We start from the raw sequence: 24,953 nt of genomic DNA on the forward strand, positions 1-24,953 counted from the left end.
GTTCTCAAACTTTTTCAGCTGCAGAGCCCCTTTTAAAGGAAAACACTTTTCTGGAGCCCCAATAAATGTTTATATATTACAAATTATTTATATCTGCCTGTCTATCTCAGGCATGGGCACACTTTCGGACACAAGGGCCGCATTACATTCTAAAATTTGGCAGACGGGCCAGGCTAATGGCAGATGAATGGAGAGTGTTTGTGTGAACTAACAGAAAAAAATATGAACAAATTCCTATGCACACTGCACATAACTTGATTGTAGTACAAAAAGGAAAGAACAATACAATATTTAAAATTAAAATAATTACAATTTTAACCAACATAAACTTCACAGTATTTCATTGAAGGATCCCAGGGACCAAACAACCCAAACCCCTTCTGCCCAGCAATAAAAGCACAAATCAAAGTATCTCCAACAGATGACCATCCAACCTTTGTAATAATAATAATAATAATAATAATAATGATAATAATGATGATAATGATAATAGCAGAAACCCCAGGGGCCATCCAGTCCAACCTCCTTCTGTTATGCAGGAAAGGGGTTCTGGAGGCAAGGAAGGCAAGAAGGCGGTGTCTGCATGGTGAGGAAGGGGAAGAGAAGGAAGCTTTTTGGGACTGGGTTCGCCAGCTTCAGCAAGTTCCAGCCCAGTGGGCAAGGACCTGCTCCCTCAGGAAATGGCCCTGCGACTGGCCTTGTGCTACCCCCCCCCCCCCCACGGTCTTGTAGGAGGAGCAGGAAGAGGAGGGAGTGTGGAGCACACTTCGAGAACCAGTGTATTAGGCCCATGATGGAGTTTAATAGTCTGACTGTTTTAAAAAACGTTAAGGTTTTCCTCTGCTAATGTTTCATGTATTGTTTAATATATTATTTGCCCATTACTTTGAGGGCCAGGAGGATATGAAAGCGTTTTATTCACACTTGAACAAAATATACAGATAGGTTTTAAATTCTACAATAGATTTCAGAAGTACCTATGACCCTAAAAAAAGGTATACTGGATGAAAGTGGGGCAAAGGTAAAATCCAACTTGGGATAAAGTTTGAGAACTTTTATCTAACATAATAAATGTTTGTTTTCTGATTATTTTTCCCATATAGTAAAGGGAAATGTTTTCTAGTCATAGCAAAATAAAAGGAAATTGGCCTCTGTACAGGTTTTCAATTATGTAATAATGTAATCCTAAATTGATTTGAGTGTAAATGATACAAATAAGACTTGATAAAAATCAAAGAAACTAGTAGGAAAAAATCTTTGTCATTAATGTTTCAATATTCATAATTATATTAATCTTGGAGACTATACAGTCCTCCATATCTACAGAGTCATCCATTCATGGCTTGAAAATATTCCCCTCCCTTCCTCCCCAAAAGCCTTAAACGTACATTTTGATTTTGTGATTTTATATAGGGGATACCATTTTCTTATGACATTGTATATAAAGGAACCTGAGAAACAATGGGGGTATCTGTGGGGTTCCTTGGAACTATGCCCCAATGAACATCAAGAATATATTAGAAGCAGTGGCCTGTTATACACTGAAAAATGAGTGCTTATGAATTTGCATGGTCTTTTGACTTCTGTTTATGACATAATCTCCTTGACAGGAGAGTTTTATTTTCACTAGCAGTCTGTTTTTAGATAAGGTTTCTGTGAAATGTATTTGGAAGAACAATGCAGAGTTGTCTTTATCTTGTATTTAACAGGGAATATTTCAGTAGTTATCTTGATTTGTTTCACTTTCTTTAAACTTTGGAAGATGGTGCAAAGGTTCTGATTAGTTTGTTCTTTTGATTTTGTTGCTATTGTATAAGAAAGCAGTTTCATGTTCTTAAACTATTTTTGAAATTCTTCATGGGTTTAGTGATACTGAGGTTTTTCCATTATTTTCTTTTGGATTTCTATTTTTAATCTCCGGCACATACTACAGTTTCATATTCAAAGCATGTTTTACTGTGCGTAATACAAAGTCTTATTGAAGAATGAAATCTGAAATTGTGTGCTGTGACTACTTTTACATGTCATGCTAATCAACCTTTCTTAAGATGGTGCCACCTGTATGTTTTGGAACACAGCATCCATAACCTCAGCCAGCCTGCTGATTTATGGCATGGTTTGCACAAAAACAATGAGTTTCAATGAGCGTTCTATCTCCTTAGCTGCTGGGATGTAGAAGCATTTAATTTTATTTAGACGTAGTATATATGTCACAGGTAATAAGAAACTGTAGTTAATGTTATCTATAGTTAGTTCAGAGTAAGTTCATATCTGAAGCTGACTTTTAAAATACTTCTAGTTATTGCTAATAACAGCTCCATTTTATTAATTTCAAGGAACACTGAAAATAGAAGGAAAAGCTTTCATATTCATCTTTGTAGCATGACAAGAGAAAGTAGACAGCTAGAATATCTTGTTTGTGCTTATGGGCAGACACTAGACCACGTTTTACTGTATTTGTATATTGTACGTAAACTACAAGAAGCTTATATTATCAAAGCATTGCTGGGATGCTTTCTCTTTATGAAAAGCAAGCAAAGGTTCATGCCATATTCTGTGCTTTTAGTTTTCTGCTATAATATGAAAGCATTTAAAAACTGAATACTGGTAAAATTTCATAATAGTTGGGCAGAAGACTTGTAATTAGGATGGCTGATATAAGTCGTCAAGAAAAAGCATACATACATATGTTTACACATAGAGGCATCCCCAAGTTATTAACAAGATAGGTTCTATAGGTTTGTTCTTAAGTTGAATTTGTTTGTAAGTTGGAACAGGTATATTTATCAGCCCACCAGAACCCTAAGATCTTCTGGGGGGGCCCTGCTCTCTATCCCGCCTGCTTCACAGGTGCGGCTGGCGGGGACGAGAGACAGGGCCTTTTCTGTGGTGGCCCCGCGGCTATGGAACGCCCTCCCCATGGAGGTAAGATCAGCCCCCTCATTGATGGTTTTCCGGAAAAGACTAAAAACCTGGATGTTCGAGCAGGCGTTCGGTTAACTCGGTGCAATAAGTGTAATGATTGAAGGACTGGCAATTTGGACGGCGAAACTGGATCGCGATTTTAGTCAAGAGATGAATTGGTTGGTTTATTGATATATGTATTGTGGATCGTGTTTTTATGCTTTTAAACTGTATATTGTTGTTTGTTATAAGTTGTTGTAAACCGCGTTGAGTCGCCGGCTAGGCTGAGAAACGGCGGTATACAAGTATAGCAAATAAATAAATAAATAAATAAATAAATAAATAAAGTGGACCTCTCTCTCTCTCTCTCTATATATATATATATAGAGAGAGAGAGAGAGCATGCATACACACATGTGTATATATAGAGAGCATACACACACACGCGCACACATATATATAGAGAGAGCAATCTGCGAGTCGGAGCCCCGGGAGGGGGGGGGGTCACGAGAGGGATTTCAGAGGAGTCGCCAAAGATCATAAAAAACACATATTTCAGATGATCTTAGGAACCCTTTTGGCAGAGAAGGCTGAAGATCTCTCCACCTGTTGTTCTCTTCCTTTTTGGTGTTGGTGAACTACCAGAATTCAAAAAAAAAAAAAAAACCCAACCCCACCAGTATTCAACATTGGCCATGTAGGTATTGTGCCAAGATTGGTGCAGATCCATTGTGGAATTTGATTGTAGGTTAACTTTAAATCCCAGCAACTGCAACTCCCAAATGTTAAGGTCTATTTCCCCCCAAATCCACCAGTGTTCACATCTGGACATACTGAGTATTCGTGCCAAGTTTGGTCCAGCTCCATAGTGCTCTCTGGATGTAGGTGAACTACAACTTCAAAAGTCAAGGTCAATACCCACCAAACCCTTCCAGTATTTTCTGTTGGTCGTGGGAGTTCTGTGTGCCAAGATTGGTTCAGTTCCATCGTTGGTGAAGTTCAGAATGCTCTTTGATTGTAGGTGAGCTATAAATCCCAGCAAATACAACGCTCTAATGACAAAATCAATTCCCCACAACCCCACCAGTATTCAAATTTGGGTGTGTTGGGTATTTGTGCCAAATTTGGTCCAGTGAATGAAATACATCCTGCATATCTGATAATTACGTTACATTACATAACAGTAGCAAAATTACAGTTATGAAGTAGAAACAAAATTATTTTATGGTTGGGGTTGACTACAACATGAGGAATTGCATTAAGGAGGCATGGCATTTGGAAAGTTAAGAGCCACTGATATAGAGCATAGGGAAGGGTTAGAACCCCTGTGAAATTTGTTTAGCTTTCTGTACCACTGTTCAGAAGATTTCACCTCACTTCCTGTCCCTGTTATAATACAGCCGTTCTGTCAGTAGTAGTCTAACACAATTCAGTCTTTTCCCAGTCATGCATGGTACCTCATTTTTAACATGCATGGTAAGATTTCATCATCCCAGATGACTGACCAATATGCCAGGGGATTATAAGAGATGGAGTCTTCATAGCTTCACAGGCAACGCCTCTAACATCGATATATCGAGTCTTTTCACTAACAAATATAATCCCAAACCTCTGGTCAGATAGTATAAATAGAGAGAGTTTTACTTGAGGCACACATCCAGTATGCTTACTCTGTGTCTTCAGCTATTATAAGCAAATTTATTTACAAAGATTTAAGACTGAACTTGTAAATTTGATAATGGTTCAGGAATTTTTCTTTTTAAATGTATGTAATGTAATTAGTTTGATGATTGTTTTAGAACAATCATTGCCACCCTTGTTTGCAAAGTGTAGACAAAAAGACTTGCAAAGATGTAGCAAATTATCTTATACACTCATGTATAAGTTAACTTCATGTATATGTGGGCGGCAGGTTTGGGGACCAAAATTACGGATCGCTTTGCTGCCCAGGCATTTATAAAGGCCAGAAGTGGCACCATGGTGGGGTGAGGGGGGGGGGCGTACTTCTTTTATGTTTTTTCCAGGACATACAAAGCTCTTGTATACTCAGAGAAAGGGATGGTTTCTTTCTTTCTTGTTTAGATACATTACTCACACTGATCTGTGGATAGCTTGAACCAAGTTTTTTAGGTCTTTTTTTTACTAAATGTTCTAGACTTATAAATGTGCGTACGTAGGATATATGTGTCACATAGTAAATAAACTAACCTTTTATGTTTATCTTTTTCTATCTTTTGTTTAGTTTCCTTGTTAAAAGAATTTTTAATTACTGAAGCAAGATGTCTGGACTGCATCATGGACATTAGGAATGGTGACTAATATTAGTGGAACCACATGGGAATATCTCATATTCAAGAAAATGGATATTCTGTTCGTTTTTGCAATGGTAGGAAATATTTAAAATACCAAAATATTGTATCTTATCTTTTTAGAATTAAAAATATGAGTTTAAGGGCCATTTTAAGGCCAAAATCATACACTCATGTTATGAATAGTCTTTCATCAAAATTGAATAGATATTTGTTATTTTGGGGGAAAAATCCATTACGGACCATAGTAAATACAGTATACCTAATCTAACAAATCTATATGGGTTGTGATTTTCCATTGGACTTTAGTTCTAACTCAAGAAATTTCAAACAATAAACACTAAAGCACCTCTAAGTTATTAAGAATTTGTCATTCATTGACATTTATGCATGAGTGAATGAGGGAGTGCATGCATGTATGTCTTGAGGGACTGCCTATCCTGTGATGTCCTAAGCTCTTTGTTTGAAAGATTGGCTTTTATTTAAAAATAATTAAATACAATACTTAGCCCATACATATACAGAGATATATAGAAAAAGTAGTCAGTAAGAGATCAGACTACTTGCTATTAATTGAGACTAAGTGAAGTGTTTTAAGATCACCTATACCAGTACTTTCCTATGAACCCACACATTTGCTAAATCTAGAACACACAACCTCAAACTGCAGCCCTCCAACAGTTTGGGTCTCCCAATTCCCAAAAGCCCTAAAGAGCTTGTTCAATTGTCAGGAATTCTGGGAGGTCCAAACAGCTGGAGGACCCGGCAGTTTGAGGATGCCTGATCTAGAAGTTCCATTGTGTTCTTTCTACTTAAGAGAGTACCCTGAGTTGGCTCTTTATTTGGTTCATAGCAGTGCCTCATGTTTCCAAAAGTTATCTAAGCACAAAAACCTTAGGCTAGGTGACACATTTAAGTGAGGATCCAGTGAGTCAGCAACTCATTGGATTATCCGTACTTCAATGTGTCCTGTGATAATTTCTATTTTTTCTTTAAGGCACCCAGCCTAAGGGTTTGGTACTTAGGTAACTTTTGGAACCTGAGGCACTGCTATGAACACTGAAAAACAAATTAGCACAGAAAGTGTAGGCTATCACAGTACTTACTTATTCATAAACTATTTGATCTATATAAATAATTTTGAATAATATTATTTTACAAGATAGTTAATGCTACAGTGTAATACTATAGTTATAGAAGTACTACAATCCTAAACATATTTATGTAAAAACAACCCCCTCTAATTTTAATCAGTATAACTCACCATTTGCAAAACATTACCAGTTGAAATTGATCAATTGATACAAAGCATTCAAATAGTTGACAAACATGGGAGCCAGTTGATTATTGTTGAAAAAGGGAAGTAATTTCCTATAGTTCCTTGGCTTAACAAGTGGAAGAGTCATTTTGCTTGAGTTTGCTTTAGGATAAACAATTAGCTGACAATAGACATAGATTTTCCCATCTTGGAATAGTAATTTGTGAGTTGGTGGTCTTATTTTTTTCTTATTAAAGAATAGTATACTTGGTACATTTTGTAAATTTGAACTCTTTAGTGGGCAGCTGACATTTAGCATTTGGTCTGCAACTAATAATTTTGAACTTAGATCACTTTTTAAAGGGGTTGGGAGGTTAAGGGCCAGGTGTGTACTTTCCACATGGATTGATAATGGGTACTGTCTTCTCAGCAGATAGCAGGAATGCACACTACTCGTATGGAGGAATGTGCAATTTATGTGGTACATTAGTCCTCTAGAATGTTCACTATATCATGCAACTGAAAGAAATATGCCTCTTATATTTTTGGACTTGCTGATGGCACTGCCCTATGCATGAATGGGGTATATACTAATGCAGGCTTGGGCCAGTTTTGGCCCCCCAGATGTTTTCGACTTCAACTGCCACAACATCTGGCAAGCTGGCTAGGATTTATTGGAGTTGAAGTCCAAAACACCTGGAGGGCTGATTTTTGCCCATGCCTTCTCTAATGCTTTTGATAATGACATCTTATGTAGAACTAGCTATCTCCTGCCACACATTGCTGTGACTCAGTCTGGTGATCTGGAAAATAAAGTAATGAGAAAGTTTTGGCTTCTAATATATGTAATTTGTTTATGCTTGTGGATAAACAACATTTCTTGTTGTTTCTTTGTCAGTATTGATGTAGAGATTGTCTGGTTTGCCTACTCTGGAACATGCAACATATAATTGTCCTTCTTTGGGGGTCACTTTCAAATCTATGATACTATAACTGACATATGCATATATATGTGTGTGCATGTGAATCATATATATCTGTATCTGGCTGGGTGTCTCTCTGTCAGGAAAGCTTTGATTATGTTTTCTTGCCATGGGGAAGGGAGTTGGACTGGATGGCCTTAAGGCAGCATTTCTCCACCTGGGGGGGGGGGTCACCAGGGGGGGGTCAGAAGGATCACCAAAGACCACCAGAAAACACGGTACTTTCTGTTGGTCATGGGAGTTCTGTGTGGGAAGTTTGGCCCAATTCTATAGTTGGTGGGGTTCAGAATGCTCTTTGATTGTAGGTTAACTATAAATCCCAGCAACTACAACTCCCAAATGACAAAATCATGTTTTTGAGTGATGGTCATTCCTTGAGTGTCTTGTGGCCAAATTTGGTGGTAATTAGTCCAGCGGTTTTTGAGTAATGATGTCACTCAAAACGAACAGAGCATTTTATATATATATATATACTTATACTAGCTGTCCCCTGCCACATGTTGCTATGGTCCAGTTAGTGTATGTGTATATGTGTGTGTATACATTTGTGTATATGTGTATATATGTGCATTTGCATATATATTTGTGGGTGCATATATTTGTGTGTACATGTGTATATGTGTGGTATGTGTCTATATATTTGTGTGCATGTATTTATATGTATATTGTGTATGTGTGTATATGTACATGTGTATATGTATAGATGTGTGCATGTGTATATGTGTGTATATGTGTATATATGTGTATATTTGTGTGTGCATGTGTATAGATGTGTATGTATATGTATATTTGTGTGTATGTGTATATATATGTGTGTGTATGTGTGTATGTATTTATATATATGTGTAAGTATGTGTATATGTGTATGCATGAATATGTATGTGTGTGTTGTAAGTATGTGTATTTATGTGTGTATATACATGTGTATGTTTATATGTGTATGTGTGTATTGGGAAAGAATGGACTGTAAACTCCTTGGTGGGCCAGTGGGGGTCTCCAGGCAGGAAGGAGAGGCAGCAGGGGGAGGGGAATGGAAATCTTCCCTGGAGTTTAGTCCAGACACTTGTTCGTTCTTTCTTTCTTCAAGAGGAAGAAGGAACAAGGCTGAGTTCACTCTGGAATGGCACCTTTAAAGTTCTGACTAAACCCCCGGGGCAGATGGCAGATTAAGTGGAGTCTCAGAACTGGTATTCATGGGAGCAGCAGTGGGGACGGGTTCCTGAGTTTTCAAAGCAAGCCAAATTGGCACCTTCCCAAAGGGAGGGAAGAAAAGGAGGAGGAGAGGGAGGGAGTGAGCCAGCCAGGCCAGGTCTTCCTGTGGGCTTGTCGATGGCTTCTTTTCGGCCCTGGATCAGGAGTTTTTTTCTCCTATGCATCCTTGCCAGAAAAGTGTTGGGGGTGGGGGGAGAGACGGTCAAAATAGTAGGAGAAGGGAGGGGAGGAAGTCAGGCCAAGGCAGAGGTGAAGCAGAAGGGGAAGGGATGTCAATTTTGAAGTTTGGCTTGTCTGGCTAAACCTGCATCTGCAGCTGTGGCTCCTCTCCGCAGTCGCTGCTGTGGACTTGCCCCCTTCGCCTCCCTAGTGGCGTGGCTGGGGCTCCCCTTCTCTAGAATGAGGGCTGCAGAGAGCCAGCCAAGGATGTCCGGGCACTGCTTGTTTCCCTGCCTGGATTCCTTGCCTCCCCCCCCCCCCCCCCCGGTCTTTCTCTCACCAGCGCCAGGGAGGAAGAGGAATAAGCGGAGGCCCTCCGCCTGAGGGAAGGTGGCCGCCTCTTTCCTTTTTTGCCTCCCTTGCTTCTTCTCCAGATTGTGTGGTGAGGCAGGATGTGCGGTCGTAGTGGAAGTTGTGTATGTGTGTGTGTGTGTGGCCATGCACTTTTCCCTTGTGCTGGAGGGAGTGGGACCAGAGCAGTCTTTTTGCGCATGCGTTGTAACTTATTTTGTATTGGGGGGGGGGGGGGGTTAAGTCCATTTCCAGTTGTCTTTTGCCGTTTTTAGGGGTGATGGTCACTCATCGGGTTGTTAGGTATACTGCATCCAAATTTGATGTCAATTGTCCCAGGAGTTTTTTAGTTATGTTAATCCCACAAACGAACAGAACATTTTTATTTATATAGATAGTGATATACTCCCAACTTCCCTGCAGTGGAGGGAAAATACCCTGATATGATTGCTCCATCTCCCCCCTCTGATGAGGGAACAAAGTTCACAGCTATGTCCAGTGGGGATGCAGCCACAGTTAGTCATTCTTGTTTCTGTCTACTGTTTATTGTTTTCTTCAAACTTTCTCCAGAGAGTTAAGGAGAAAATCAAATTAAATATAGCTTAAGTTGGATGGCATCCATCAATGGATCAAATTTTGTCCCTTTCTAGCCAACCATTGAATCTTGTGGTACATTTGTTCCAAGCAATCTCTTCGTTTACCTTCTTCTATTTAGACTTCTTTCAGGGAAAATATACACTTGCTGTTGTTTTTCTTGTGCTCCATATTGTTATGCATAAAACTTTTTTTTACTATTTTGTGTTCTTTCCAACATTTGTTTCGAAATTTGATGAGCATGCTAATTCACCACAGAATTCAGTATGCTCACAAACTACAGACTGTGATTAGTTGGAAAATGTGTAATAGTAGAGTGCTCTATCTGAACTCATGCTTTCTCATTTCTGAATGAAAGTAGAATCTCTCTGAATAACCTTTATCTTTACCCTGTGTCTTTGGCCCTCTTCAGAGTATAGAGTTACAACAATTTTGATGTTATTTTTAACTGCCCTGGCTGCATCTTAGGGAATTCTGGGGTTTATAATTTTGTGAAAGATCAGAATTCTCTGACTAAGAATTAGAAATATTTCATGAAACAACAAATTCCAGGATTTCTGGAGCCATAGTTGTTAAAGTGGTATCAAACTTCTATAAATAATTACATGGACTCACTATGTAAGCATTATTTCATTTGAGTTGTCACAATTGGTTTTGCCTCTGTGTTTCTAGATTTTCAAAGCTTTCAATCAGAACACTGCATGCTTAGCTAGGTTTAAAATAATCACCCTTTAGAAAGTATCTTTTTTGTCTCCCTTGTTAACCTAGTGTTTAGAATGAAAAGGAATGCATATAATTCATGCTTTTTAATTTCGTAAGATTATGTATACCTTTGGGCTTTAAAAACAAGTCCCAATTTCTATAGTTAAGTGCACTGTACTTGATAATTCTGAAAGGTAGCATTGGCTGGGTGAAGCTGATGATGCTCCTGGGAACTGGGAATTGTTGGAAAGCCTACCGCTTTCTCAGCATTATTGTGTCACTTTTTTGCTTTTTGTCTCTGGTAATAAGGAGTTAGCTTGGTACCCACAGAGCTGTTTTTTTTTTTCTGTGTGCATGCCAGACAATAACTGTCTTTGCTTTTTAGTGCACAGATGTGTAATTTTTAATCTAAACAATTGTGCAGAAGAAGGGTATGCAGTAAAACTATTTGTATAAAATATAAGCATACATAGGCAGTTCGGTTTTCTACATGTAAATTTTCTATGTTAACCGTTTATTCAAGGAAAATAAAAAAGCTTCTCTGTATGCAGAACGGTCTCCCAGGTTTTCACCTCTAGTGGCAATGTAACAGGCTCATAAATAAATAACATTTTTTTAGGTTCTTAGTAGCAGGGACCCAAACTTCCTTTGTTATCACTAATTTTGCCACTTTCGTCTATGAAACATACAGCACACAAATATCTTAGTCTACCTTTTAATTTATGATTATACTTATTTTCCAAATCAATTTGTGTTTATCCTTCTGCTACCAAATATTTGAGAAGCCTTTGCTTTTTAAAGAATTGTGGTTATAAATGCACAACTTGTTTAGAAACAGCATTAACAAAATCAATATAAGAGGCAGAGAGCTTCAGTAAACATGGCTAATTTAATATAAATTGTTGTTTCTGTTCAGTATAGTTGGTTGTTTGTATACTGGTTCAACTATGTTTTCACCAATATATATATATCGGTATCTTAGAGTCTGTCTTCGTAATAAAAGTACTGGTAATTCATGAATAAATGATATTCAGTATATAGTTATGCATGATTTTTACTTCCCCATGCAATTGTTAGAAGTTTAAAAAGTGCACATAATGTAAAATGCACTCTCCCATTCACGTGATGTTCATTGTTGTGAATGCTATGTGCATTTAATAATAATAATTTAAAAACTTAGGGCAGTTTCCAACATATGAGGCAAAACATTCAGTTGCCCCAAAGGAAAACCACACAGATAACATCATACTGTCAATATAGATATGGATCAGAAAGAGCTACTTCTGTCAAGAAAGGGACATCATTGAATGCTTAATTGTTGTTTTCAACAATGAAATTGACTTAATGGCAGCCTTATGAATAAGACAGTACACCAAATCACCTGTTATAAAAAGCCCTGCTTGGATCAGCACCAAAGTCTGTCCACCTGTAATGCTGTCTTCTTTTTTTCCTATGGCCTCCCACCTTACTAAATACCATAGTCTTTTCTAATGAGTCATGTCTTCTCAGTGGTTCCAGCTTACGTATCTTCCAGGGAGAATTCAGACTTGAACTGGTCTCAGACCTGTTCAGCTGTGTTTTAGCATTCCATAGTATCTGTAGAACTCCCTTTCAGCACCACATTTCAAATATGTTGATTTCCTTCTTGTGAACTTGCTTCACTGTCCACTTTTCACAAACAGAAATAATTAGGACTTGGACGAAGCTGGCTTTTGGTCATCACTGTAATACAGTAGATTCTCATTTAACTGGAGAGTCTGCTATATTAACTGGAGAGTCTACTACTGGAACTCTGAAGGAACTGTCCAAAATATAAAAATAATACTTAAAAAATAAAATGCATGTACAATATAGTAAAACTGTGATGTAGTAATTTGTTTGTTTTTTGTCTTAATGTCAAGTAATTCCAGAGGTTATGGTATGATATAATATGGGGTATGATATTAGTTAGACCTATTTTTAATAATAACTTTCAAGCAATCAGAAACTACAGTTAGCAGCATCCTCATGGGTGCTAGTTAACTGGTACTCTATTGTATCTTTACATTCATAGTCTTGTCTCATTCCTCCATAATCATCTGATGTCTTGATTGCGTCTCCATTCTGATTAATCCCTAAAACCAACTAAAGGAAAATCTTTTGAACAGTGTCTTGATTGTGCACTTTAAGGTTAAGCAAATCATCAGTTACCATTATTTTTGTTTTCTTAATATTCAGGTGTATCCCTGTCTTTTACTGTCTTCCTTCTTTACTTTCAATAGCCATTCCAAGTCTTTATTTTCTGCTAGTTATTTGGTGCCATCTGCATATCTTAAATTTCCCTTTTATTTCTCAGATTTTGCGAAAGCAGTCCGTTCTGTCTCTTTGTTGTGTTCTCTTTCTCTATTGATTATTAAAATAATTCTAGTAGTTGTTAATAGGAGTTGCAGTCCAGTCAGGTTTTTCAAAATTCTAAATGCATATATTTTATTTCATAACGACTTTATCTCTGAGATTTTGAAAGTATCAGATGTTTACTACAGTGGCTTGGAGAGAATATTGCACCTTTTTAAACAGCCTTTCTCCAAATTAAAAATAGTTGGCTCAGATTTCTCAAGCGGAAGGAAATTATCACAGCTTGTATTTTGACTTACTGTGAAACTAAGTTTATGGCAGGAACAGTAACCTGGAGGCAAAATGCCTAGTTATGTTTATGTGGGTTGTCATCTGACATATGCTTTACTATGGAAGATTTTTTTTTTATGAGGGGACCATATTCATTGCTAAAACAGAGAATAATTTAGAAACTCTTGAGAATTTCATACTTGAGCCGAGTGACTTGGTGTTTGAATATTGGCTTCAACTAGAAGTGAAAACACTTTGAATAGTCTGAACATCAATTTAAGTCTGCTTGTTATAGGTCCTCTCATTTTTCGTCTCAAGCATTGTCATAAAGGGGATGATTATAGATCAAGGGCAGCTGCAAGTACTGTTTTTATCCTGAAATCTCCAGCAGTTTCAAAAGGAGATGTCAACTGTTTTGATGCCCTCTAATGGAGCTGATACCTGCTCCTACCTGCCTTTCCTATTTATTGCCTTTTAGTTTCCGAATGGACGGAACAAACGGGAAAAACAAATCAAATGAATGGGACAAATTTCAGACCCATGATTAATAGAGAGTAAAATAATAAATGTAATAAAAACAGTAATAATAGAGTAAAATAATAAATGTAATAATAACAATAATAAATAGATTAAAATAATAAATGTAATAATAGATTAAAATAATAAATCTTGACTTGAGTATAAGGCGGGGGGTCAGTCTAAAAAAAGGCCTGAAAACCCGGCTTATACTCGAGCATGTATGGTAATTCTATCATCCAGCATAGCTATGGAATAAAGTTGACTACTCCTGCACCTCAAGATTCTTTCATTCCATTATGTCCACCACAAAGTTTGGGATAAAACCTTGCTTGAGAGAATGATTATAAGCCTCTGCCATCTCAACACCAGAGGCATTCCAAGTGGCCAGCTACTGGTCAAAGGACATTTAATAGAATGCCAAGTTTTCAAACTTTGTGTGTGTGTGTTTTTAAAATACAAAACAATTGTTTGGTTCACTCTTGATACGATAAATAAATAAAATCTCAAAATGAGACGGTTCCATTCCAGGTAATTCTTTGTAGCCTAGAAAGACCAGTAATTGTGATCTTTTCTATGGTAGTTGCTTATATTGCTTCTTTTTCTCTACAGAGGTTAAGTTCTAAATTAAAAATAGAGTGGAAGGTTGCTAGGAATTTTGTTATTTTCATTGGTAGTAGTACCTATTTATGTAAATATTTCAGAAAACCATTGACTTTACTGTTAAAAATTACTTTCATTTAAGATTTCTGAGTTAGTTTCAGTGTTTATTCTAATCTTCTGATGTTTATGTAAGCAATGCTAAAAATGTTAAAGCACATAGTTCTATAAACATATGGGAAGAATACTTAAATAATTATCTTATCAGAATACGGAAACTACAGTAGTAGAAATTTTCTATAAGTAGTATAATTAAATTGTTAGCTTAATTGATACCATAGGCCAAGCTTTTTCTCATTGTTTTGTTTACCTTTTTTTGAAGGTTTCCGAATGAGTGGATCATGAGGAACATACTTTAGGGACTCGCCATAGTATGGCTGCTTCTCGATCTACTCGTGTCACAAGATCAACAGTGGGTTTAAATGGTTTGGATGAGAATTTTTGTGGCCGAACTTTAAGAAATCGTAGCATCGCTCATCCAGAGGAAGTTTCTTCTCTCCCACAAGTAAGATCAAGATCACCAAAGAAGAAACCAGACTCGCTGCAGACACAGAAAGGAAACAACAGTGGGCGAACAAATGAAGTGAAGCAGCAAAATTCTAGAGAATCATGGGTAAGCCCCAGAAAGAGAGGACTTTCAACTTCAGAAAAGGATGTTGTTGAGAAACAAACTGTGGAGAGTTGTGAAAAGAAGCAAGTGGAACCTGTCTCACCAGTTTTAAAGAGAATTAAGCGTTGCCTGCGTTCAGAGACACAAAATAGTTCGGATGTGCTGCCCTCTAAAACTGGGAAAGAGCGATTGGAACGCAAAAGCTCAGTTTCAGAAAATGTTGTCATCAGTCCAGGGCCGAAACGAGCTTGTCGATGTCTTATATTGGATGATAGTGATAAAAGGGAAGTTAAAAAGGTGAATGCTTGCACAGAACGATTTAACAGTTCCTCTGTATCAGAACTCTCAGGTTACCAGTCTGTCAATGGGGTTGATGGGAGAGATTCAGATGCTGCAAAGTGTGATGACTGTCAACCTGATGGGGGTACTACACAGAACAGTACTGACATCTGTTCATCAAAGGACAATAGTGTAACAGAAAATGGAAACACATTGGCTCATTCATCTTTTTTTCTCAGCAGAAGTAAAGAGGACAGTTTTGTAGACCACAGTGTGCCTTGCACAAATTTACAAGAACAGGTAACATTGGAGGACCACAACAAATTAAACAACTGTTTGCCTGGGGAAATTGCTAATCGGGCACATGAGTCAGGTACGGGTATAGGGTCCTTTTCTGAAATCCAGTCATCTCTATTAAGGGATTCCGAGGAAGAAGTAGATGTGGTAGGGGATTGCAGTGCCTCAAAGGAAAAATCTGAAAATACCAACCACAACCTAGACAGTTGTCATGACAGTGCATCAGTCTCAGGTGAGCCTGAACCACCAGTTTTGGACTGTGTTTCACCCCAAAATTCATCGGAATCTCAAGAACATAGATATACACTAAGAACATCACCATGGAGGGTATGTCCTGCAAAAGGTAGCCCTATTAAACATAACTCTCCATGTAGAGAAAATGGACATATTGAAGAGAACAATCATAATGCCCCTGAAAAGAATGTAGAATCAAGTATTACTAATATCAATGGATCTACTGCAAACACTGACATTATTCCAAATGAAAAAGAGAGAGGTTGTGATTCTGGGGACAATATAGATGAAGGATTAAAGAGACAACCCTCAGAGGCTAGATTTGTTACTGGATTGCTACCATCTGCCAAAGAGAGTGCCAATCTTCATGCTGTAGAGGATGAGGAGGAAGAACCTGATGTGTATTTCTTTGAATCAGATCATATGGCATTGAAACACAACAAAGAGTATGTGTAAATATGGTAACCATGGATTCTGCTTTTTGTTTGTTAATCAAATACTTGATATTTCCACAATTCTATTACCTGTTGTAGAATAATCCGATTTAAATATTTGCTCTTTAGGAAGAGCTGTTCATTATATTTTTTCTTGAAAAGTTGATGCTTATATGTTTTCATATGCTACAATTAGAGAAGATTAATTAAGTTTACTTTGAATACTTTGAATTCTTTTTCTCTTTTGGAAACTACATCTGAAGTAGAATTTTCACAATCTAGTTATCATATTAGTGAGAAATCTTAATAGTGTTCTGTTACATTGAATCTTAAATGTGCTCTGTTACATTGAAATAGCAGTGTACATAGCAGAGTGTATAAGCTCTTATGGCAGTTGTGTAGCATTGCAAAAGAGATTAATGTATATATTTTTCCAGTTGATGGGATCCATGTTACTAAATTTTGAACTTGTTCTAAATTTGTCATCTTTAACTCATTTTGTAGCATTACTTGAATGCCAAAAAACCTACTGGTCATAAATAGAGTTCATTCGTATTTTAGCTATACAGCTATGATAAATGTCATTTTGAGAGGTGGAAGCTGGACTGAAATATACCATCATTTTTCATAAGTATTTCTTTAGACTCTATAATGACTAGGCAGCAGAAATTGTATTCTTGTCATCCCGTCTCAGCCCCTTCCCACATTTAAAACTTGTACACAGAACAGATTGATAATGAAGTATAGTTGACCCACCACTTTTGTGTGGGTTAAAACAACAGAACCCCTGAAAAAGTGAGGAAAAACCCCCCCAGAAATAACTCTTGCTCTATCCCAACTGTGTTTCACACACAAAAGACTGGGAAGATGTCCCTAGCTGTTTTGAATTCCTTCCCTCACTTGCTCACTCAATCAAACTGAAGGAGGAAAGTACAAGCATGAGGAAACATATGCACGTGCCCTCCTTCCTCTCACTTCCCAGTCCCTTCACCTCCCCCCCCCCCCGCCCAAGGAAGTGAGCGTGAGAGAAAATGTGCGTGAGAGAAAATGTGCGAACTCTCCCTTCTTATGCTTCCCTCATTCATCTTGTTTGTTTGTGAACCCAAACGATTGTGTGAGGGAATGCACATGTGACTCCTTCCCATGTTTCCCCATTACATTTCCTTCCAATTCTGCCCACCAAAGTGAGTGTAGGAGCATATACAAGGCTCAGCCATCATGCTAGTTTGATTTCTTCCTGGGGCCAAATATTTATTTTACTGCTGACTAAGTTCAATTTAACTGAACACAGTGCAGTGTGGACAACAGGGTTATTGAAATCCTTTTAAAAAGTGATGTAAGGGAGCAGCAAATAATCCACTAGTAATCAAACCTTTAAATGTAATCAAACCCACAAAATTTGTGGGTAATCAAACCCACAAAAAGGGACAACTTTTAGCTAGAGTTGGTAGGTTCTGTGATTTACATGAACAGTAGAAATATGGGGAGTTCAGCTTTGACTGGAAAGTAGGAAGAAATTTAGTGTGCTTACAATAGACATAGGATAAAATTTCAACATACTGGTTTTATACACATATCAGTAAATTTCAACAGAAATACTGATTTGATATATGCCATTGAATTCCTGTAGTATTATGAAGCAAAAACTAGAGACTTCCTAATTGAATATTGATTTTAACATTTTGTTGAAACTACATCATTTATTTATTTATTATTTATTTATTTGGTGCATTTGTTAACCGCCGCTCTCAGCCCTAGGGCGACTCGCGGAGGTGTACAACATATAAAAAGCATATTTTACAGTCAACTACAACGTCAAAGAACAACAAATCACTAATACATTATCATTTAAATTACACTAAACTAATCCGCTTCGTCTTATCATAGAATCATAACCAATCTCGTAGTCTATATTCCGTTCCAGTTGTCATTTCCAGTTACTGTAGCCTTTAGTTAAATGCCTTCTCGAATAGCCATGTCTTCAGGCTCTTCCAGAAGGACATAAGGGAGGGTGCCTGTCTGATGTCAACAGGGAGGGTGTTCCACAGCCGGGGGGCCACCACTGAGAAGGCCCTATCCCTCGTCCCCGCCAGGCGTGCCTGTGAGGCAGGCGGGATCGAGAGAAGGGCCTCCCCAGACGATCTCAAGGTCCTCGTGGGCTCATAGGCCGAGATGCGGTCCGAAAGGTATTTTGGGCCAGAACCGTTTAGGGCTTTGTAGGATAGCGCCAGCACCTTAAATTGGGCCCGGTAGCAGATCGGCAGCCAGTGGAGCTGGAACAGCAAGGGCGTTGTATGCTCCCTGCGTCCTGCTCCTGTTAGTAACATGGCTGCCGCGCGCTGGACTAGCTGAAGCTTCCGGGCCGTCTTTAAGGGCAGCCCCACGTAGAGAGCGTTGCAGTAGTCAAGGCGGGATGTGACCAGAGCGTGTACCACCGTGGCCAAGTCAGACTTCCCAAGGTATTTCTATGGAATTTACTAGTTTTACATCAAATCAGTGTTTTAGCTTAACCTAGTGTTTTGCCACAGATTAATGCACTTATGGAAATTATATTACATAATATAGTAAAATAACCAGTTGTGGTTTTATTATTTTCTTCCTAAGAATTTGAAGCATGTCCTCAGCTTGCTCCTAGTTATTAACATTTCATTTTCTCTTGGCCTTTGGCTGAGATCAAGTACAGTTAACATTCCATTTTGTGTTTTCTGTTACATGATTTCTGTTTGTTCGTGCAGTTTTCTGTACTTATGCCCAATGTCTGCATTAATATTTAGAAATATTTGAAATTCAAATTCACCGCATTTAGTCAGATGTTGACCAAAGAAACCATGCTGTTGCCATATGCTGACAAAGCTTTATTTACTGTTTAGGGCATTTAGAAATTGGGAACAGTTGTTGATAAACTGCTTGTACCATCTTTTAATACATCCAAAGTGGGCCAAAAGTCAAGAGTTTCAGTATTTAATGACTCCTTTATTTGTTTTTAATTTACAATACCATAGCATCATATACAGTATATATGAGAAATAAAATTACATTACATTGCATAACATGTAAAATAGTTCAAAAAGTTATTAAAACATCAGTCCCTTTTGTGACTTTTGACCCACCCTGTAGATGTTTCCTTTCAAAAGCTTTCATGTGCATCACTTCAATGAACTCCAAAAGTTGAGTGGCATTTTCAAAGCAAAGTATTTGAAAATATAGCTTTGATTGGAGCTGCTACTTGCATGATTTATTGTGATATAACTCAAGAAGTATCCCCATCCCATCTAAAAAATGAATGGGTGTGGATGAGCACAGGGATTTGTGCGTGTGGGGGGAATTCTGTGGCAAATATGCTTATGCATGGCCATTTTCTCTTGATCTCTTCACATGTATAGAATGCAGTATTTGAAATTGTCTATATTGGAGGTTTCTGTATTGAATCTTATACAACAATTCAACATGGCATGAATGTTGTATCTGTCTAAGTGATAAGCAGCACAATAGATAAATGTGTGTCTAAAGCTCCATCTAAGAGCCGTTATTATGCAAATTGATCTGCATTATGTGGTCAATGTATACTGATTTAATCAAATTCAGTGCAGTTAAACTGTATTATATGAGTATTATTATTATTATATTAGTTTATTCCCGCTTTATCTCTCCTGAAGGAGACTCAAAGTGACTTACCATAAAAACATTAGCATACTGTTTAAAAAATACAAATATGCAGACATTAAAACAGAATTAAATATAAACAGCATTAAAAATAACAGTTTAAAATCATGAAAACATGTTCAATGTGCATTATAATGGAAGTATAGATGGGGCCTAAAATTGGCTGTTCTTTCAACATATTGGTGTGCTCTTTATTAAAATAGCATCTGAACAAGCTTTTCAAAGGTACACAAATATTCACACTCAACAAAAGCTGTAAATGAAGCATGCAAGTGACACCTATGTAACACTTGGCTGCTTATTTCTCAGAATGTTATATTTTAATTAATTATGGTAATTACTGATATCATTGGCTTGATTCTTATACAGATATAATGCTGACTAGTTTGTATATCTATAGATGGGAATAACATATTGCTTTTATATGAGATGGACTACTCCAGCTTTTTAAAATGTTAGTAGCCCCGTCCTTAACCTACTTACCATATGGGAAAAATCAAATGATGGGAGTAAGTGATGGAATTGACGAAATAGAATAAAACTGGTAATAAAAAGAATTCAACTCCAATTTGCCACCAAGAAGTCATTCAACTCCAAATTGCCATCAAGAAGTCAATACATTTCACAAGTGGTTGTCTGCTAAAATCACGTTTGTTAACGTGAACTCAGTCTAGGTCCCTTGCATAAATGTTTCTAAAACTTTGACTAGAATAAGTATTATATAACTAGTAAATTTCTTAGTTTGCTTTCACAATTAGTATTCTGAGTAATTTGGAGTGTATATATTTGATAACCTGTAATATTTGTCTCCGGTGGCGCAGTGGGTTAAAGCGCTGATCTGCTGAGCTTGTTGACCGAAAGGTCACAGGTTCGAATCCGGGGAGTGACATGAGCTCATGCTGTCAGCCCCAGCTTCTGCCAACCTAGCAGTTTCAAAAACATGCAAATGTGAGTAGATCAATAGGTACTGGTCTGGCAGGAAGATAACAGCACTCCATGCAGTCATGCCGGCCACATGACCTTGGATGTGTCTACGGACAATGCCGGCTCTTCGGCTTAGAAATGGAGATGAGCACTACACCCCAGAGTCGGACACGACTGGACTTAATGTCAGGGGAAAACCTTTACCTTTACCTAATATTAGTCTGGTATGTACATATATTTATAAAATAAATATTGTATGCACAGTGTAGGTACTACTTTGTTGATGCTGCTTTAAGTTGATGTCATTCCTTTTATAGGAAGAAAGATAATGATGATGCACCTAAACCCTCAGTCCTTGTTGGGAGCAGCGGTGTGCAAAACGGCAGAAATCTGTTCTGTTTTCATTCTGATGAATTTCGAGTCCGTCCGTCACCCCTGGTTCTATTTTGCGGAAGATTCTGGGAGATTGGGGGGGGGGGGGGGTGTTTGCATTCGGAATTTGGGATCTGGAGTTCTGTTTCCATTTCAGGAAAAATCTTCCCAAAAACAGAATGAGGGGTGGGGGGCACCCGAAATTCAAAATGAAAACAGAACAGATTTCTGCCATTTCACACACCCCTAGTTGGGAGGCTGTTTCACCACACTTGGGCTCTCTGAGAGAACTCTTGTTTGACATGAATAGGGCTATTTAAAATATAATATTGCAAATTGTAAATATTGTAGTAAATGAAAACAAGCAATAATAGTGTTTTTAACCACTCATTACTTTATAATTAATAAATTATTATTGTCAAACAAAAGGATTAGGAAGAACTATTGATACTGTTACAGATTATTTTGCTTAAAATGTTATGTACTGTAATTGTCTCTGGTCAAATCAGGTGTATCCAGATGATTTAAGCTTTTAGTAACATCTAGTTATCATTTGGTAACTAGATGTTACCAAAATAATTGCGTATCTTCATTAATAAAATGCTGTTCTGCCAATCTGGTAGAATAGGAAAACTATTGACAGTCCAAGATTCTGCAACACTGTCTTGTTTAAATGTAAGTCTAATTTAAGTTTGCCTTTGTTTTTAATTACTGTATTTCATTATTAATATAAAGTCAATTCAGAGTGTATGGTATGGCATTCTATGGGGTATATTATTAGTGAGGCCTTTTAATAGTAACTTTCATGGGATCAGAAACTATATTTTTCTTGCATCTACCAGTCTTCATGGGTGCCAGTTAACAAAGAGTCGATTGCATTCATCCTCAAACTGTGGCCCTCCAGCTGATTTGATCTCCAACTTCCAGGAGCCCTTGCCAGCTTGTTCAATAGTCATGAATTCTGGGAGTTGGAGGCCCAAACAGCTGGAGGATTGCAGTTTGAGGATGCCTGGTCCACTATATATAGAAAATACTGTTGTGGAAACAGTGGCAGCATGGACTTTCACTACCATGAATCCTCCCACCAGCTCAAGAAATAAAAGCCAAGCATAGAAGACTGGCTAATGCTCTTTTAGATAATGCACATTTGATTTGAAAGCATACCTCACAGCCTTACTCCCAGGTAAGTGTGTCCTGAACTATGGCTTATACTTATACCCTTTTCAAGCAGACAAAGAAAGGAACTTCATTGGTGTCAGTGTCCACTAAGAAGAAAGAGAGTTGATTTTCTTATTGAGGGTGAAGAAAACATTTTCTCTGGTCATAATTCTTGAGGGTCTATTTTTTGAGTAATGTGAAAAAACTTTTCTTTTAAAGATGACCTTTGGAGTATTGTATTCAAATTTTGGTGTCCATTTTGGATCCATCTTTTGATATGGAGTAGCATACTTAAGCGAAAGGGCATAGTCATAGTATCTACCAGCCTGTAAGTCAGTGACAAAGGATTTACTCATTTCCAGCTCAGAATGTAAGTCAACCATAATGCCAGTGGTCCTAGGACATACAATGTCAACTCTGATTGCATTATAGATAAAGCTGATCAGGAAAATTGTTCTTTACCTTAAACGAGTTCTTTCTAGGCAGAGGCTACTACTCTAAAAGCATTGAAGATGGCCTTATGTAGCAATTCTGAACCATTTCATTGCCACACAGTCCCATAAATATTTTTGTTGCCCCAGGATTAAAACCTGAAAGTGCATCAAATGTTTATTTAAAGCTGCTCATCAAAGATCTTCAAATCGGGAGAGATGGGAGAAATAAGTAAATGCCCACGTTCATAATGCTTTAGTTGTAATGATTCCATACAAGTTCAAAATCGTAATGTTTGAACACTGGCCTATACCTAATAGTACTTGCTAAATTTAATTTATTAATTGATCAATGAGAAGGCTAGTGCTGTATTCACTTACAGGCTTAGTTGTCTCAGGCTTAATAACTGAAAATTGTATTCTGAGTTCTGACTGCTTCCTCCCCCCCCCCCCCCCCAATGATTTCTATCATTTTAAAAAACAAATCAGAAGTTAATGATTTTAACACAAGTATGACATTATTAAAGGCATCAGTACTTTCGTAATCCTGTTTGATAGTTCTGGAATATCACCTTGTTGATAAATCTAGTCATTTGGAAGGGAGTATTCCTTGAACTGCAATTTTAGAATACATCCTTAGCTAATTATGAGTTTGCCTTCTTCTGCTGTTGCGAATATCACTAGTACACATTAACTGAAAATGGATCTCTAATCCAGTTTTTTGCTTGCAGCAGAAACAGGAAAATATTCACAGAAACTATGTTTCTAACCTTTCAAGTGTCATTTAATAAGTGATGTGTCCTCAGAATTCTTCATCGGTGAAACAGAAAATTTAGTAGATTTGGCAATGTTACATAGTTTTGATTCAAAACTATGCTGCAATTGCAACTTTTTCATCATTGTTTCAGTATTGTTTTCAACTTGAAAAACAGTAACTTTCTTCTTGAAAATTTAGACTGCGAATATTTAAGTGGATGAAAATATCTGTCAGATATTGCTAATTTTATTAACTAGTAAAATATGTTAAATGATCACTGACATGAAATTGCTGCTCCAGGTGGAATAACCTGAATTCCCCAAAATAAGACAAAACATTATCCAGTGATAGCCAGTGAATTTCACACTATAATCTGGCCATATCCTCAAAGCTGCTCAAAATGTCTTGAATGCATTGATGAGGAGTTTTTTTAATGATAATTTTGACTGGTTTATTTAAGGTCTGTTTTAGTTTTGTTCTGGTAGCACCCATTGCTTACCTATGTATACAGTCACCAGAGATAGGATTTCTTTAATCTACTCTACAAATCCAGTAAGTTTTTCCAGATACTGTTTGTGCCTCTGTGTATTGTATGATCTGCATGTGGTGCGATCTTTTTACTGCGTTTTTCGAATTCAGCATTCCAAAATATGTTAGAACAGCTACAGTATTTTAAAAGGGTACTTTACTGTAGGACTTTGATGTGGTTTATGATATGCAGAATACACATTTCACTTTAGGAGCCAGTTTCAAGCATTATTTGACTGTATGTTATCATGCTAGATAGTGATTATTTGTTTTGTCTGCTGAAAATATTGTAATAGCAGCTAGTGTTGTAAGGCTGAGATCATTTTTGATAATTCTGAGGCTGATAAAATTAATGAGAAAAAGATTTTAGTATATACTAGTAATTATTTGTTAAATGTAGAAAAAGAAAGTGATAGCAAAGTCCTTGCTACTTGGGGAAAAACAAAGTAATTATATCTTCGGCATATCTGTGATGGCTCCAGTGGAAATATAAAAAATGCACTCTTGAATTACTGTCAGTTTCCATTTCAATTGTTTTTAGGAATTGTGTGAAGACATTCGCACAATTCCTAAACATAAAAAATATTCTCATTTTGTTCTTTTAAATTGTCTTGGTTATCAAATTGACCTTAATGGCTTTATTGTTTTAAAATTGGTTTTTTGATGGTATTTCTTAGTTGCTTTGAACCTTTTGTAGTGAAAAGTTGGGACAAAAATGTAATAGATAACAAACTGGCGATTGAATCTTCAGTTTTCATCTTTAGACAGAGCATTAAAGTACTGTATGCTTCATTTATTCCAGTAGAGTCTCTGGACTTGATATCATCCTAGTAAACTCTTTTGGGATTATAGCTCACTTTAAGCAGAAATGCAGCCATTTTGATCCACATTGTCACTTCATGCCTTCAAGTAATTCCTGATTTATGGCTGCCCCATATGGCTGTACATGGCTCTGAGATATTTGAATATTGAGTGGGATGACAATATTTTGATAAATAAACATTGAATGCCAGT

The 24,953-nt window shown here is 37.2% G+C and overlaps 1 protein-coding gene across 6 annotated transcripts in view; it reads left to right on the plus strand.

The window, feature by feature from the left end:
• Positions 1 to 24,953, plus strand: part of ZZZ3 (zinc finger ZZ-type containing 3) — a 63,429-nt gene that overhangs the window by 16,501 nt on the left and 21,975 nt on the right. For 4 of the 6 annotated variants that reach the window (XM_060773756.2, XM_067467814.1, XM_060773757.2 and 1 more), the window contains exons 2-3: positions 5,147 to 5,290; positions 14,575 to 16,118. In XM_060773756.2, coding sequence (XP_060629739.2) covers positions 14,626 to 16,118 — 1,493 coding nt within the window. In that variant the 5' untranslated portion in view covers positions 5,147 to 5,290; positions 14,575 to 14,625. The remainder of the gene's footprint in view (positions 1 to 5,146; positions 5,291 to 14,574; positions 16,119 to 24,953) is intronic. The other 2 variants (XM_060773759.2, XM_060773758.2) reach the window with 1 other exon arrangement.

The sequence above is a fragment of the Anolis sagrei genome, chromosome 4, assembly GCF_037176765.1.
Source record: "Anolis sagrei isolate rAnoSag1 chromosome 4, rAnoSag1.mat, whole genome shotgun sequence".
Classification (NCBI taxonomy): domain Eukaryota; kingdom Metazoa; phylum Chordata; class Lepidosauria; order Squamata; family Dactyloidae; genus Anolis; species Anolis sagrei.